This window comes from Piliocolobus tephrosceles, chromosome 8, assembly GCF_002776525.5.
Source record: "Piliocolobus tephrosceles isolate RC106 chromosome 8, ASM277652v3, whole genome shotgun sequence".
NCBI lineage: Eukaryota > Metazoa > Chordata > Mammalia > Primates > Cercopithecidae > Piliocolobus > Piliocolobus tephrosceles.
The window spans coordinates 127715233-127733643 of NC_045441.1; the positions used below are offsets into that span (position 1 = coordinate 127715233).

Consider the following 18411-nt stretch of genomic DNA (forward strand, 5'->3'; position numbering starts at 1 on the left):
TTTTGAAATAATTCATTACGGAGAAGTGCAATCATCAAAGCCTTCAGCACGTCAATCTTTTGCTGATGGAGAGTCTAGCCTCAACATTGATGGCTGCTGACTGTTCAGAGTAGCAGTTGCTGAAGGCTGGGGTGGCTGTGGCAATTTCTTAATGAAGTTTGCTGCATCAATGGACTCTTCCTTTTATGAAAGATTTCTCTGTAGCACATGATGCTGTTTGATAGTATTTGACCCACAGTAGAACATCTTTCAGAATTAGAGTCAATCTTCTCAAACTCTGCCACTGCTTTATCAACTAAGTTCATATAATATTCTAAATCCTTTGTTGTCATTTCAATAATGGTCACAGCATCTTCACCAGTAGACTCTACCTCAAGAAACCACTTTCTTTGCTCATCCACAAGAAGCAAGTCCTCATCTGTTCAAGTTTGAGATTACAGCAATTCAGTCACATCTTCAGTCTCCACTTCTAGTTCTCTTAGCATTTCTGTCACATCTACAGTACCTTTCTTCACTGAAATCTTGAACCCCTAAAAGTCATTTGTAAAGGTTTGAACCAATGTCTTTCTCACTCCTGAGTTATTCTGACTCTTCCCGTGAATCACAGATGTTCTTAATGGCATCTAGAATGGTGAATTGTTTCCAGAAGGTTTTCTGTTTACTTTGCCCAGATTCATCAGTGGAATCACTATCTGTGGCAGCTATAGCTTTATGAAATATATTTCTTAAATAATAAGACTTGAAAGTCAAATTTACCTCTTGATCTATGGTCTGCAGACTGTGTGTTTTGTTAACAGATATTAAATTATTGACATCTTAGGTGACTAGGTGCAATGTCAGTGAGCAGTAATATTTTAGATGAAGTCCTTTTTTTGAACAATAGGTCTCAAAAAATGGGCTTAAAAAATTCACCATGCCGTAAACAGATAATTCCGTCATCTAAGCATTGTTCTATGTATAAAGTACAGGCAGAGTAGATTTAGCGTTATTCTTAAGGGCCCTTGAATTTAGAGGTCAATGAGCATTGGCTGCACCAACTGCATTAGTCCCTAAAAAGAGAGTCAGCCTATTCTTTGAAGCCAAGCATTAACTTGTAACTATCAAGTCCTAGTTGGCATCTTCTTCCAATAGAAGGCTATTTTATCGACACAAAAATGTTTGGTATAACTACCATCAGTTATTTTAGCTAGATCTAAATAACTTGCTGTAGTGTCTCCATTAGCACTTGCTGCTTCACCTTGCACTTGCCTTCACAGAGAGGTAGGGTCTTGCTCTATGTTAGATTTTGGCTTAAGGGATTGTTGTGGATAGTTTGATCTATCCAGACCAAACTTTCTCCACATTAGCAATAAGGCTGTTGTGCTTTCTTATCATTTGTGCATTTTACTAAACCAGACCCTTCAAGAACTTTGTGCATTCACAACTTGGCTGTTTGGCATAAGAGACCTAGCTTTGAGCCTGTAGCTTTCAACATACCTTCCTCACTGAGCTTCATCATTTGTAGCTTTTGATTTAAAATCAGAAATGTGCGAGTCTTCCTTTCACTTGAACATTTACAGGCTATTGTAGGGATATTTGGCCTAATTTCAATAGTACTGAGTCTCAGGGGATAGGAAGGCCTAAGGAAAAGGAGAGAGAAGGGGGAACATCCAGTAGGCAGAGCAGTCAGAACACACATGTATCAATTCAGTTTGCCTTCTTACATGAGTGTGATTAGTGGCACTCCCAAAACAATTACAATAGTAACATCAAAGATCACCAATCACCACAACAGATTATCAAAATATGACAGAGACACAGTGAGTACATGCTGTTGGTAACAGTGCCATATATGGAAGCACAATAAAATAGGACAGGCCTGTAATTACATGATGGCGAAAAGTTTGCTGCATTCTTTAATCTTTATCAAGAGAATCAAAGACTCCCCCTATAAAAAAATAAAATTAGAGACAGGGAATGTAAGGGGTAAAATTGGTTTATTCCCTGCTTCTTGGCGATTATGTGTAATACTCATTCTAATTTAAGCATTTTATGAATAAGCAATTTTCATCAAACTATGGAGGCTATAAGTTACATAGGTGAATTTGAATTTGAACTTGATGGCTATTCTAGTTGTTTTGAAAATGATATCATCCCAGTTCTTGCCTTAGCTACAAAATTTCAGTTCAAGTTTAGCTACAAACCTCATAGGAGAATATCAAATATAAGTTTAAAATTTAGTATTTATTCATATAAAGGTTTACAGACTTGATTTCAGGGAATAAAAGCCATCTTCCCGCCACCATCTCCCTTTCACACCCCTTTGAAAGCTTAAGTTATATTTTATAAAAGTGCTTTATATATTGTCCCTCAAGGAAGAGATCAATATAGTTACCTACCCCATTCCCATATATGCCTTTTAAAAAAAAAAATCACTTTACTAATTACCAAGTAGCATACAGAAGTAAAACCAAGTTTTAAAAAATGCACCGCAGTTCTGAAGATAGAATTCATTTTTCTCATCTGGTAGACAGCTTTGCAGGTCTTCATTTAATTTGCTGGAAGAAAGTTATTTAATAGATCAGTAACAGACTTTTAAAAAGTCTTGTCCATTCATACTCAGCTGATATTTTAGTAATAGAAGATTCTTTAATAAAAAATTATTAGGAGGGAAGATCCTAGCATTTACCTTAGTGTATCTGAAGATATAATGCTAACTTTTTTATTCTAATATAATGCAGACGTCATTTAGAAAAATTCATATTTTATATACATTATATATACATTTACAATGTATATATATACACATACATATACATGTGTGTGTTTATATAATTTTTTTTTTTTAGAGACAGGGTTTCACCATGTTGGCCATGCTGGTCTCAAACTCCTGACCTCAGGTGATCCACCTGCTTCAGCCTCCCAAAGTGCTGGGATTAAAGTTGTGAGCCACTGCACCTGACCAATATTCTCTTTCTAGATAGCGTTTTAGATTTTTAGTTTACCAGACTCCTCAAATCAGAGTTTCTTAGAATAGTTGTAACACAGAATCAACAACACTTTAAAATTATTGACCAGGTTGGTTCATCCAAATTATTAGGATGTTGTCTGTGTGTGTTGTTGGAAGGAAGTTAAGATTTTTGACATGTTCTTATAAACATTTCTAGAAGCTGTATTGGTGTCAGTCACGTGGTTTCATATGGTAACCACTCACAACACTGAAGTAGGGGGAGTGGGTGTGGCTGTGTATTTTAAGATTTTTCCCAAAGACATGTAGCCAGTTAGTGGCAGTCATCAAGGGATATATGCCCAGACAATTGTATGTATTGAACCTATTTGTTTGTTTAAAAGGTTATAAACAATCATGCAGAATCATTTCCCCATAGTGCTAAAACCAAGTCCCAGTCAACAGAAGAGGAAAAGTCTTCTAGGTAGATATGACTTGAATAGGAGATTCTAGATGCTGAGTCAGGTTTCCACTTCTATGTATCATTATTTGCAAAATTAAGTAACACTAAATTCCTATTTCCTTAGTGTTACAGTCTGGTTTAAATTGTAGCCTCACTACAATATTAGTGTGCTCGCAAAATTAAGTAACACTAAATTCCTACTTCCTTAGTGTTACAGTCTGGTTTAAACTTCAGCCTCACTACAATATTAGTGTGCTCCTTTATACAAGTTGCTCAACTTGTGTCTTAGTTTCCTCATTTGTATAAAGGATCTGATAATCCTTTTGCTTATAACTAAAAGGAAGCATATCGATCATCTAAGTCTCTGGCTTTAAGCACTCAGTGACTGGATCACCTTTCCAAGTAAGGAACCTAAACAAAGCCCTAAATTCACAATTACATAACAGATCACCTAATCTGATTAAAATGCATTATTACATTAAAAATAAACTAGCCTTAAAGATAGGCAAACTAGGCCGGGTGCAGTGGCTCGCACCTGTAATCCCAGCACTTTAGGAGGCCAAGGCAGGTGGATCCCTTGAGGTCAGGAGTTCGAGACCAGCCTGGCCAACATGGTGAAACCCCATCTCTGCTAAAAATACAAAAATTAGCCAGGTGTGGTGGTGGGTGCCTGTAATCCCAGCTACTTGGGAGGCTGAGGCAGGAGAATCACTTGAACCCGGGAGGCAGAGGTCGTAGCGAGCTGAGGTCACACCATTGCTCTCCAGCCTGGGCGACAGAATGAGACTCTGTCTCAAAAAAAAAAAAAAAAATATGACAAACTAAGCTTGTTTTTGAGACAGGGTCTCATTCTGTTGCCCAGGCTGGAGTGCAGTGGCACGAACTCGGCTCACTGCAACCTCCGCCTCCCAGGTCCAAGAGATTCTCCTGCCTCAGCCTCCCGGTAGCTGGGACTACAGACATGGCTAATTTTTGTATTTTTAGTAGAGACTGGGTTTCAGCATATTGGCCAGGCTGGTCTCGAACTCCTGACTTTGATGATCTGCCCACCTCGGCCTCCCAAAGTGCTGGGATTACAGCCGTAAGCCACCGCACCCGGCTGCCTTTTTAATATTCAATAGTGCCTTCCCTGTATCTACTCACAGAAACAAAACATATCAGTATCAAAACAAATATGAATGCATACAAGGTCTACAATGAGTAGGACGTAGCAGAGAGGGCAAGTCACATTCAGCCACAGAAGCACCATGACTCTATAGCCTCAGGGAGAGGTGGCATCTCAGGATCAACTAAACTATGTGACCAGTGGCCTAACCCAACCATTCTCCCCCTTCCCCATAAGCACACACACACGCCCTTGTAAACCAGCTACAAGCTTTGTGTTGAAGACAGGAAGACATCAGACCCACCCCCGTACTCGGAGGTGACCATCCCTCACTGAATCCTACCAGAAGCGCAGGGGTAGGAGAGGCCCTCTCTTCAACTTTGAGCCTGGAAGGATGTTTTATACTTTTGAGGTAGGGGTGTGTGTGTGCGTGTCTCTGTGTGTGTGTGTGCGTGTGTGTGTCTGTGTCTGTGTGTGTGTGCGTGTCTGTGTGTCTGTGTCTGTGTGTGTGTGTGTGTGTGTGTGTGTGTGTGTGTGTGTGTGTGTGTCTGTGTGTGTGTGCGTGTGTCTGTGTGTCTGTGTGTGTGTGTCTGTGTGTCTGTGTGTGTGCGTGTGTGTCTGTGTGTCTGTGTGTGTGTGTGCATGTGTGTCTGTGTGTGCGTGTCTGTGTGCCTGTGTATGTGTGCATGTGTGTCTGTGTGTGTGTGCGTGTGTCTGTGTGTCTGTGTCTGTGTGTCTGTGTGTGTGTGCGTGTGCGTCTGTGTGTGTGTGTGTGTGTGTGTGTGTATATAATTTTTTTTTTAATGTACTTTGCAAAATAGAGTGAGCAGCCAGTATTGGAAGGCGACTGGCACTGCATTGGAGCTTTTGACTCAGTTCTTCCCAGAGGGACTAGAGGTAAATGAAGCTGGGCCAACACATGAAGACCATGTGACCCCAAGGACAACACAAATAGCTGTTGCAGCTCTGCCAGTCACTTTCAGCTCTGCAGTAAGGCTTACATTCAGATAGAAAAGTGGAAGGGCAGCTGGGCGCGGTGGCTCACGCCTGTAATCCCAACACTTTGGGAGGTTGAGGCAGGTGGATCACGAGGTCAGGAGACCTGGCTAACATGGTGAAACCTCATCTCTACCAAAAATACAAAAAATTAGCCAGGTGTGGTGGCGCGTGTGTGTAGTCTCAGCTACTCGGGAGGCTGAGGCAGGAGAATCGCCAGGAGGTGGATGTTGCAGTAAGCCAAGATCGTGCCACTGCACTCCAGCCTGGGAGACAGAGTGAGACTCTGTCTAAAAAAAAAAAAAAAAGAAAAGTGGGAAGGGTAGAATCCCGAGGCCTCTACAACTGTCACTAGGAAAAAAAGAAAAGTTCTTGTTATTCAAACCACAACTTTACAGAAAGAAACTTGATATGAATTACTAGTTATTTTAACTACAGTGATGCCCATATACCAAGTTCATTTCCTCAGGGCAAAAGTGGTAGTCGAAAAGACTTCAGAGTTCCCTGCATCACTCACCTGGAGGGCCCGTCCTTTGGTTTCAATGGGGAGAGTAAATGCAGAAATGGCACATACAACACAGACAGATGAGAAGAGACACAGGGCCCCCAGTACTGAAGCACTCATAAGAACCTGCAAGTCACAAGAGAATTACTCAATTGATTATGCTCCAGTCACCTCTAAACTGTTCTTTATGTGAAAGGGGAAATACGGAGTCACTTCACTAAGATGGTCCTTTGCAGCCACTCTGCAGGTTGTACCCTTCCTGACAAATTGATTTCTCTGAGCCACTCTGGTGTAGTCATTTTGTGTGATTAGGCCAAGAGCAGGGACTGGAATTAACACGCATTGGCCAGGTAAGACCCCTCTTGGCACCCACCTGTCAGTCATCTCCAGGGCCAAGTTTTGATATCTGGAGAAGATGGGGGATCTGCCCGTTTTCCCACCCCCTTTCTCATAGCAATTCAGCTTGCTTAACTTCTAACTCTCACTTCATGCTATATCCTCTCTCTGCCAAATATCCATTATCCCTTCAGTCCTGACAGCACGAAACAGGCAAAAGCTTTTTTTTTTTGGAAGAGATGTTATCTCAGGGTCTCTGAAAGGATTGCTAATGTGTCTTGTCTGTGGTTATGGAGTTGTGTGACAAGCCTTGTGTGACACCAGAACTCTTTGGTGTCAATTTTTCCACAGTAACTGGGTTTCTGTCCATCTGTACACACGCTTTGGCCTGGATCTTTTCATGCAGATACTGGCTAATTCAGATACTCCATCTCATACTTCAGTTTCTCTTGGTCTGTGTTCATGATAGTTCTCCATTAATCTCACAACGACAGTAAAGTATGAAGTGGTTAACCAACAGCAAAGCTCTCTAGAATCATAGAATAACATATTATAATATAGAATGACCTAGAAACTATCTGGCTGAATACAATTTCTTCCCTTTACAGATGGGCCTAGACTAAGTGACTAGTCTCAGTAACTACTTGTCCAAAGCCACATACAGATCCTGACACACAGCCTAGTGTTACCAACACCACTTAGGGTCCCTTATGATACACAATTTGGGAGTAGACCTCCTGTGTTTCAGGGCTGCTGCCTTCCAAAACACTGAATAATTCCACTCACCGTGCAAACAGAACCCACAACATTGATCTCACTAATTATTTTGCAATTGTCCTAGCAAGTTATAGGTACTATGCTGATTTTTCTCCCAAAATTACAATTTTCCCTAAACAGGAGTTTATATAACGTGTGTGTGTGTGTGTGTGTGTGTGTGTGTGTGTGTGTGTGTGTTTACTGCTGGAAGTCTCGGAAGCAAGCTCAGAAAAGGGACAGAAACCAAAAGGCCAGGCAGTCTGAGCTAAGATCAGATCATGCCATAATTAGGCACGTGTCAAGATTCTGTCATTATTGCTACTTCTATTACTGGACACCAAAATTCTCGCCACCACCAGAATAAATCCTGAACTATCCCCCACTTTATATCCTTATACCACATTTAAAGTCCTGGGTAGTGTGAGACCCAGACGAGTTGAGTTTGGGTCACCTAACTGTGTTCCAGCAACCAGGGTCAGGGAGAGTAACTGCCTAGGCCTTCTGGTTCCCTGAAGCTTCATAACAAGACTCCACAATCCACTAGACGTTACCAGATATTTTTTTCGATAAATTCTACCTAAGTTTACTAAAGTCGGTTTCTATTGTTTGTAAGCAAGAACTCTGAGTAATACCTGATTATAAAAATAATCTTGTAAATGTGTTAAAATGCAGATTTTCAGAGACCACTCCAGATTTACTATATCAAAAGTAAAGAGATCTGTTGTTAATCTCTTCTTCTTAAAAGCAACCCAGACTAGGGATAGAGAGACATTACGTAATGACACAAGGGTCAATCCACCAAGAAGACGTAGCTATCCTAAAGGTTATACATCAAACAAAAGAACTTCAAACTACATTCAGCAAAACTGTTAGAAATAAAAGGAAAAATAGACATCCACAAATAGTTGGAGACTTTAATACTCCTACCTCAACAATTGATAGAACTATTAGACAGCAAATCAGCATAGAACTTTATGACACCATCAAGCAATGGGATCTAACTGACAGTTGTAGGACAGTCCACCCTATAACAGCAGAATACACCCTCTGTTCAGGTGCCCACTTAACATTCACCAAGATAAGCCATATCCAGGGCCCCAAAACGAACCTCAACAGATTTAAAAGAATTGAAATCATAGAGTGTGTTCTAGTCCTAAAAGGATGTCAAGCTAAGAACAGGTGACAGCAAAATCTCCAAACACGTCTGTGTAATCCATGCACTAAAGAAGTCTCAAGAAAAATTAAAAATACATGGAATGGAATGAAAACACAACATGTTAAATTTATAGGACAGAGCTAATAAGAACAAAAACAGAGTACTTAGGAATAAACTTAACAAGAAATGTATAAGAAAATTATAACTCTACTAAGTACATAAAAAAATCTATTTCAGTTCTTAGGAAAATACAATTTTATAAAAATGTAATCTTCACCAAAACAATCTGTAATTCTAATAGAAATTAAAATGCCAACAGGATTTTGAAGAAACACGAATTCTAAAGTTAATTTGGCTGGGCAGAGTAGCACGCACCTGTAGTCCCAGATACTTGGGAGGTTAAGGCAGAAGGACCACTTAAGGCCAGGAGTTAGAGGCTGCAGTGTTCTATAATTGTACCTGAGAAGAGTCCCTATAATTGTACTCCAACCTGAGCAACATAGCGAGATCCATCTCTAAAAAAATAATAAGAGATATAGAAATGTCAAAAGACACATTACAACAAACTTTTTAAATAAACTGGATTCCTTATGTAGTAAAATTAATTTGAAAAGAATTAACATATAAAAAATTAGGCAACTTCTGAAAACATGTGGAGGTATAGGGAGTCAGAGAGGCTATTTGCCTAGGAGAAATTAAAGTTGCAGTCGTTAGCAGTGTAGTGTTGGTGCTGGAATAAAGAGATCAGTAAAGCAGTGAGTCACAAAATAGATCCATATATCTATGGGCATTTGGTTTATTATAACAGAGACATGTTTAATCATTTGAGGGGAGACAGACAAGGATGACTGATGGCCTAGGAGCAGCCAGCTAGGCATTGTTTTGTTGCTTTTTAAAGCTAGATCCTTACTTCAGGCCTTGTGTATAAATAAATTATGAAAAAATCAATTTGCTGGGCGCTGTGGTTCATGCCTATAATCCTAGCACTTTGGGAGGCCAAGGTGGGTGGATCACCTGAGGTCAGGAGTTTGAGACCAGCCTGACCAACAAGGTGAAACCCCATCTCTACTAAAAGTACAAAAATTAGCCAAGCATGGTGGTGCACACCTGTAGTCCCAGCTACTCAGGAGGCTGAGACAGAAGAATTGCTTGAACCCGGGAGGCAGAGGTTTCAGTGAGCTGAGGTCACGCCACTGAACTCCAGTCTGGATGATGGAGTGAGACTCCATCTCAAAAAAAAAAAAAAAAAGAAAAGGAAAGGAAAAAATCAATTTAAAGTTAGATGAAACACTGAAAGCCTCTGAACTTTCAATTTTTATAAATACTTGCAGAAATATGAACAAGTGATGGAGGCCATTGAAGCCTGACAGAAAATAAACACCTTAAGTGAAAATAATTGGTAAATTGACTACATACAAATTTAATATTTTGTTTGCCAAAAAACTTGATCGTAAAACCAAATTAGAAACAACATAAAAACATCTGTAGTATGATGACACATGGCTAATAGCCTGTAGAAAAATTGCAAAGTACATTAAAAATTTAATAAAATATAAAAAGATAGTAAATGAAAGCTGCTCAAATTGATTAATAATGAACAACGTGCAAATTAGACAAGATATAATTTATCGTTCACCAGATTGAAAAAGGTTTAAAAACTCACTATCCCTGGCCAGGCACAGTGGCTCACACCTGTAACTGCAGAGCTTTGGGCAGCTGAGGTGGGAGGATCTCTAGCTAGAGCCCAGAAGTTCATGACCAGCCTGGGCAACACAGGGAGACCCTGTCTCTACCAATAATAAAAAAATTAGTCAGACACGCGGCACACACCTGTACTCCCAGCTACTCAGAAGGCTGAGGTGGAAGGATCGCTGGAGCCCAGAAGTTTGAGACTGCAATGAGCCATGATTTTGCCATTGCATTCCAGTCTCGGTGACAGAGTGAGACACTGTCTCAAAAGAAAAAAAAAAATGCTATCCCTTTTGGTGATGATGAAAACAAATGGATGCTTGTTTAACAATGTGTTTATAGACCTGAACAGTCATTTCTCCAAAGAAGCCATACAAATGGCCAAGAGGTATATGAAAATGTGCTCAACCTCACTGATCATCAGGAAAATGAAAATCAAAACCACAATGAGATATATCACCTCACGTGTCTATCACAAAGACAAGATAAGCTTTGGCGAGAATGTAGAGAAAGGAAACCCACTATCAGTGTGAAGCCACTATGGAAAATCCTATGGATATTTCTAAAGAAGTTAAAAGTAGTACTACCAGATGATTCAGCAATCCCTCTGCTGGATACACACCCTAAGAAAATAAAATCACCACCTTGGAAAGATATCTGCACTCCCACCACAAATGCTCACCACAGCATTACACAGCAGCCAAAATATGGAAACAACTCATGTGTCCACCAACAGATGAATAAAGTGTGATATATACATGCAATGAAAGAAGAGACGGCCTTTAAAAAGAAGGAAATGGGCCGGGCGCGGTGGCTGACGCCTGTAATCCCAGCACTTTGGGAGTCCAAGGCGGGCGGATCATGAGGTCAAGAGATCGAGACCACCCTGGCCAACATGGTGAAACCCCATCTCTACTAAAAGTACAAAAATTAGTTGGGCGTCGTGGCCCTCCCCTGTAGTCCCAGCTACTCAGCAGGCTGAAGCAGGAGAATTGCTTGAACCCAGGAGGCGAAGGTTGCAGTGAGCCGAGAACGTGCCACTGCACTCCAGCCTGGCGACACAGCAAGACTCTGTCTCAAAAAGAAAAAAAAGAAGGAAATGCCATTTGCAACAACATGAATGAGCCTAGAATATATTATTCTAAAAACTAATAATAATAATAATCCAGGCACAAACAGATAAATACTGCATGATCTCTCTTATATGTGGAATCTAAAAAAATCAAAAAATAAAAAAAATCAGATACATAGAATAAAACGATTACCAGGGGTAGGGGAAAATGGGAAAATGTAGGGGAGAAAAAAAAGAATGTGTTTCTAATAAATTGTTATACTAAGAAGTGCATACATTTTAAAAAATATAAAACATAATTTGATAAGATTGGTCATCCACTTTTAAATGTATACTCTTTCAACCTAGAAATTATTCAATGGACTTTTTTTTTTTTTTTTTTTTTTTGAGACGGAGTCTTTCTCTGTGGCCCAGGCTGGAGTGCAGTGGCCGGATCTCAGCTCACTGTAAGCTCTGCCTCCCGGGTTCCCGCCATTCTCCTGCCTCAGCCTCCGGAGTAGCTGGGACTACAGGCGCCCGCCACCTCGCCCGGCTAGTTTTTTGTATTGTTAGTAGAGACGGGGTTTCACCGTGTTAGCCAGGATGGTCTCGATCTCCTGACCTCGTGATCCACCCGTCTCGGCCTCCCAAAGTGCTGGGATTACAGGCTTGAGCCACCGCGCCCGGCCTCAATGGACTTTTTCTACAGAATTCTGCTTTTCCCTCCGACATACTCCTAAGTCACTGCCTTACTTCCCACGTGTCTCTGCCCTATTGTAGAAGCTCTCTCTAACCACCTCATCACTAGCTCCTTTCCCTGTTTTATGTTTTCATAGCGTTAGTCACATCTGATGTTTTACCCGAATGTTCATCCCTTGTCCGTTCTCCACTAGTATGTAACTTCAAAGAATCAGACCTTGACTATTTTAAAGTGTCTGGAACATAAAAGGGCTCAATAACTATATGTTAAATGATTAAAATAGTTGCACATAAGCTGGGTATGGTGGTGTATGCTTATAGTCCCAGATATTTGAAGGCTGAGGTGGGAAGATCATTTGAACCCAAAGTTTGAGGCTACAGTGAGCCATGATCACTCCCGTGAATAGCCTCTGCAGCCTGGGCAACAAAGCAAGACCCCATTTCTTGAAAAAAAATAGTTGCATGTGGACAAAGGTCTGTTGTGCATGACGTTCAGTTTCCCATTGCTTGTAAATAGCTGGAAAAAATAAAATGGAAACAATGTATTCATTGACAAGGTGATGGCTATCTAATTATGGCACATCCATGCCACAGAAATCTATGCACCTACTTAAAAGAATGAGGGTAATCTGCATGTACTGACATAAGATTATTAGTGAGAAAAGGCAGTTGCTAGATAGATAGATAGATAGATAGATAGATAGATAGATAGATAGATAGATAGACAGATAGATGTGTGTGTGTTTATACACAGACATATCTACATATACATTCACACAGATGTAACTATACACTTTAAAGAGGCATCTGACTCCATCTGACATTTGCTGATGGCCTTTAAGCCTCACTCCTCCCCCTTTCTTTTGTGTTCCACATCTGGACAAGCTTATAAGAAAGCCTGAGTGCTCCTTCCTTTGGTGCTAGCAGGAGATTTAAACCACAAAAGCCCCTGCCCTTGCACAGGCACCCTCACTACAGTTCCACCCTAACCACAGTCCCCTTCCCTTGCTCTCTCAGGCCATTTCTGACCTGCTTGAGAGGTCTGTCCTACTCTCCGAAGACCTCAATTTTGTAAAATAAGGTAAGAAACATTTTTATGCCCTCTTGGTGTGTGTATGTGTGTCATCATCAGTCTCAACAACTGAACCAAACTTTGAGAAGGGGGTTATCCATCTGCCTCTGCAGGTCACCATAACACAGATACATCTAGATAGATATACAGATATTCATGGAAGTAAATACATCTACAGATAAACATGCATCTATATATAATACATATAACAGGTATATAAAACACACATCTACATACACATACATATCCACATATACACAAATATGACTGGAACACACACAGACATGCCCAGAAAGACAAAATATATGTATACAAAAGCATCTGGAAAAATATACCCAGAACTACAAACAGTGATTATCTCTGGTAATAAATTACAGATAATTTTCCCTTTCTTATAACTTACAGGTCACATTTGACAGTTTAGAAACAAGCAGCCTTCCAAATTAATCTATTTTGGGGGGGGTCTTGTGATTTGATGGTAACTTTCTGTCTCTAAGTAAAGAATCTTATGGTAATTTCCTCACATTGTTGATGTACTGATCAATGTGTAACCTGCTGACACTTAATAGGGGGCAGATGTATTTTAAGATTAGTTAAAGCAGGCTGTGTGCGGTGGCTCACGCCTGTAATCCCAGCACTTTGGGAGGCTGAGGCAGGTGGATCAATTCAGGCCAGGAGTTCGAGACCAGCCTGGCCAACATGGTGAAACCCCTTCTCTACTAATAAAAAAATTAGCTGGACATGGTGGCATGCACCTGTGGTCCCAGCTACTCAGGAGGCTGAGGCACCAGAACTGCTTGAACCTGGGAAGCGGAGGTTGCAGTGAACGGAGACGGCACCACTGCACTTCAGCCTTGGTGACAGAGTGAGACTCTGTCTAAAAGACTAGCTGAAGCATGAAATTTTACGATCTTGCACATAGATCTTTATAGCCTGTATGTTGTAGTCTGCAGCTAATGAATGTAACCTCTGCATTATACCCTCCAATGAAAAGAGGAAAATGCTGGCGTGAAAGATCTCCTTCTCTTCTTTTAAACTTTCCTGTAAAAAACCTTTCTCCTTCTGATAGACTCCAGAACACTCCCAACTTTGTGCTCATCACATTTGGCTTTCGATAAACCTTTATAAAATTATTTCTCTCTCAAAAACTTTAATTTCTTTATTCTTTTTTTTTTTTTTTTTTTTTTTCCTTTAAGACAGGGTCTCACTCTGCTGCCCAAGCTGAGTGAGTGCAGTGGTATGGTCACAACTCACTGCAGCCTTGACCTCCTGGACTCAAGTGATCCTCTCACCTCAGCCTCCCAAGTAGCTGGGACTATAGGCATGTGCCACCACACCTAGCTAATTTTTTATGTTTTGTAGACATGGGGTCCCACTATGTTGCTCAGGCTAGTCTCAAACTGCTAGGATCAAGCAATCCTCCCACTTTGACCTCCTGAAACACTGGGAGTATAGGCGTAAGCCACCATGCCTGGTCAACAGTCTTAATTTTGATGATATTCAGTTACATACTTCTATGTTTGAAGCTCTACAACAAGCATGCTTTTATATTCAGGAAACAATGTAAATGACTGTAAACCTTGTTAATATTAAATATGTTAATATAGTAGGCTGGGGGGGCGGAGCAAGATGGCCGAATAGGAACAGCTCCAGTCTGCATCTCCCAGCGCCAGCGACACAGAAGACCGGTGATTTCTGCATTTTCAACTGAGGTACTGGGGTCATCTCACTCGGGAGTGCCGGACAATCGGTGCTAGTCAGCTGCTGCAGCCTGACCAGCGAGAGCTGAAGCAGGGTGAGGCATCGCCTCACCTGGGAAGCGCAAGGGGGAAGGGAGTCCCTTTTCCTAGCCAGGGGAACTGAGACACACAACACCTGGAAAATCGGGTAACTCCCACCCCAATACTGCACTGTAAGCACACTGGCACACCAGGAGAATATATCCCACACCTGGCAGGGAGGGTCCCACGCCCACGGAGCCTCCCTCCTTGCTAACACAGCAGTCTGCGGCAATCTAACCGCAAGGCAGCAGCGAGGCTGGGGGAGGGGCGCCCGCCATTGCTGAGGCTTAAGTAGGTAAACAAAGCCACTGGGAAGCTCGAACTGGGTGGAGCTCACAGCAGCTCAAGGAAACCTGCCTGTCTCTGTAGACTCCGCCTCTGGGGACAGGGCACAGCTAAAGCTGCAGAGGACTGTGCAGATGCGAACGACTCTGACAGCTTTGAAGAGAGCAGTGGATCTCCCAACACGGAGGTTGAGATCTGAGAAGGGGCAGACTGCCTGCTCAAGTGGGTCCCTGACCCCTGAGTAGCCTAGCTGGGAGACATCCCCCACTAGGGGCAGTCTGACACCCCACACCTCACAGGGTGGAGTAGACCCCTGAAAGGAAGCTTCCAAAGCAAGAATCAGACAGGTGCACTCGCTGTTCAGCAATATTCTATCTTCTGCAACCTCTGCTGCTGATACCCAGGCAAACAGAGTCTGGAGTGGACCTCAAGCAATCTCCAACAGACCTATAGCTGAGGGTCCTGACTGTCAGAAGGAAAACTATCAAACAGGAAGGACACGTATATCAAAACCCCATCAGTAAGTCATCATCATCAAAGACCAGAGACAGATAAAACCACAAAGATGGGGAAAAAGCAGGGCAGAAAAGCTGGAAATTCAAAAAATAAGAGTGCATCTCCCCCTGCAAAGGAGCACAGCCCATCGCCAGCAACGGATCAAAGCTGGTCAGAGAATGACTTTGACGAGATGAGAGAAGGCTTCAGTCCATCAAACCTCTCAGAGCTCAAGGAGGAATTACGTACCCAGCGCAAAGAAACTAAAAATCTTGAAAAAAGAGTGGAAGAATTGACAGCTAGACTAATTAATGCAGAGAAGGTCATAAACGAAATGACAGAGATGAAAACCATGACACGAGAAATACGTGACAAATGCACAAGCTTCAGTAACCGACTCAATCAACTGGAAGAAAGAGTATCAGCGATGGAGGATCAAATGAATGAAATGAAGCGAGAAGAGAAACCAAAAGAAAGAAGAAGAAAAAGAAATGAACAAAGCCTGCAAGAAGTATGGGATTATGTAAAAAGACCAAATCTACATCTGATTGGGGTGCCTGAAAGTGAGGGGGAAAATGGAACCAAATTGGAAAACACTCTTCAGGATATCCTCCAGGAGAACTTCCCCAACCTAGCAGGGCAGGCCAACATTCAAATTCAGGAAATACGGAGAATGCCACAAAGATACTCCTCCAGAAGAGCAACTCCAAGACACATAATTGCCAGATTCACCAAAGTTGAAATGAAGGAAAAAATCTTAAGGGCAGCCAGAGAGAAAGGTCGGGTTACCCACAAAGGGAAGCCCATCAGACTGACAGCAGATCTCTCGGCAGAAACTCTACAAGCCAGAAGAGAGTGGGGGCCAATATTCAACGTTCTTAAAGAAAAGAATTTTCAACCCAGAATTTCATAACCAGCCAAACTAAGTTTCATAAGTGAAGGAGAAATAAAATCCTTTACAGATAAGCAAATGCTTAGAGATTTTGTCACCACCAGGCCTGCCTTACAAGAGACCCTGGAGGAAGCCCTAAACATGGAAAGGAACAACCGGTACCAGCCATTGCAAAAACATGCCAAAATGTAAAGACCATCGAGGCTAGGAAGAAACTGCATCAAGTAATGAGCAAAATAACCAGTTAATATCATAATGGCAGGATCAAGTTCACACATAACAATATTAACCTTAAATGTAAATGGACTAAATGCTCCAATTAAAAGACACAGACTGGCAAACTGGATAAAGAGTCAAGACCCATCAGTCTGCTGTATTCAGGAGACCCATCTCACATGCAGAGACATACATAGGCTCAAAATAAAGGGATGGAGGAAGATCTACCAAGCAAATGGAGAACAAAAAAAAGCAGGGGTTGCAATCCTAGTCTCTGATAAAACAGACTTTAAACCATCAAAGATCAAAAGAGACAAAGAAGGCCATTACATAATGGTAAAGGGATCAATTCAACAGGAAGAGCTAACTATCCTAAATATATATGCACCCAATACAGGAGCACCCAGATTCATAAAGCAAGTCCTTAGAGATTTACAAAGAGACTTAGACTCCCATACAATAATAATGGGAGACTTCAACACTCCACTGTCAACATTAGACAGATCAACGAGACAGAAAGTTAACAAAGATATCCAGGAATTGAACTCATCTCTGCACCAAGCGGACCTCATAGACATCTATAGAACTCTCCACCCCAAGTCAACAGAATATACATTCTTCTCAGCACCACATCGCACTTATTCCAAAATTGACCACATAATTGGAAGTAAAGCACTCCTCAGCAAATGTAAAAGAACAGAAATTATAACAAACTGTCTCTCAGACCACAGTGCAATCAAACTAGAACTCAGGACTAAGAAACTCAATCAAAACCGCTCAACTACATGGAAACTGAACAACCTGCTCCTGAATGACTACTGGGTACATAACGAAATGAAAGCAGAAATAAAGATGTTCTTTGAAACCAATGAGAACAAAGATACAACATACCAGAATCTCTGGGACACATTTAAAGCAGTGTGTAGAAGGAAATTTATAGCACTAAATGCCCACAAGAGAAAGCAGGAAAGATCTAAAATTGACACTCTAACATCACAATTAAAAGAACTAGAGAGGCAAGAGCAAACACATTCAAAAGCTAGCAGAAGGCAAGAAATAACTAAGATCAGAGCAGAACTGAAGGAGATAGAGACACAAAAAACCCTCCAAAAAATCAATGAATCCAGGAGTTGGTTTTTTGAAAAGATCAACAAAATTGACAGACCGCTAACAAGACTAATAAAGAAGAAAAGAGAGAGGAATCAAATAGACGCAATAAAAAATGATAAAGGGGATATCACCACCGACCCCACAGAAATACAAACTACCATCAGAGAATACTATAAACACCTCTACGCAAATCAACTAGAAAATCTAGAAGAAATGGATAATTTCCTGGACACTTACACTCTCCCAAGACTAAACCAGGAAGAAGTTGAATCCCTGAATAGACCAATAGCAGCCTCTGAAATTGAGGCAACAATTAATAGCCTACCCACCAAAAAAAGCCCAGGACCAGATGGATTCACAGCTGAATTCTACCAGAGGTACAAGGAGGAGCTGGTACCATTCCTTCTGAAACTATTCCAATCAATAGAGAAAGAGGGAATCCTCCCTAACTCATTTTATGAGGCCAACATCATCCTGATACCAAAGCCTGGCAGAGACACAACAAAAAAAGAGAATTTTAGACCAATATCCCTGATGAACATCGATGCAAAAATCCTCAATAAAATACTGGCAAACCGGATTCAGCAGCACATCAAAAAGCTTATCCACCATGATCAAGTGGGCTTCATCCCTGGGATGCAAGGCTGGTTCAACATAAGCAAATCAATAAACGTAATCCAGCATATAAACAAAACCAAAGACAAGAACCACATGATTATCTCAATAGATGCAGAAAAGGCTTTTGACAAAATTCAACAGCCCTTCATGCTAAAAACGCTCAATAAATTTGGTATTGATGGAACGTACCTCAAAATAATAAGAGCTATTTATGACAAACCCACAGCTAATATCATACTGAATGGGCAAAAACTGGAAAA

The 18411-nt window shown here is 41.2% G+C and overlaps 1 protein-coding gene across 1 annotated transcript in view; it reads right to left on the reverse strand.

Moving 5' to 3' along the window:
• Positions 1-2204: 2204 nt before the first annotated feature.
• SVOPL (SVOP like) overlaps positions 2205-18411 on the reverse strand; it is a 106765-nt gene continuing 90558 nt past the window's right edge. Inside the window, exons 15-16 of the mRNA XM_023190050.3 lie at positions 6008-6121; positions 2205-2537 (exon numbers count right to left, since the gene is read on the reverse strand). Of these exons, the coding sequence (XP_023045818.2) occupies positions 2526-2537; positions 6008-6121 (126 nt within the window). The 3' untranslated portion in view covers positions 2205-2525. The remainder of the gene's footprint in view (positions 2538-6007; positions 6122-18411) is intronic.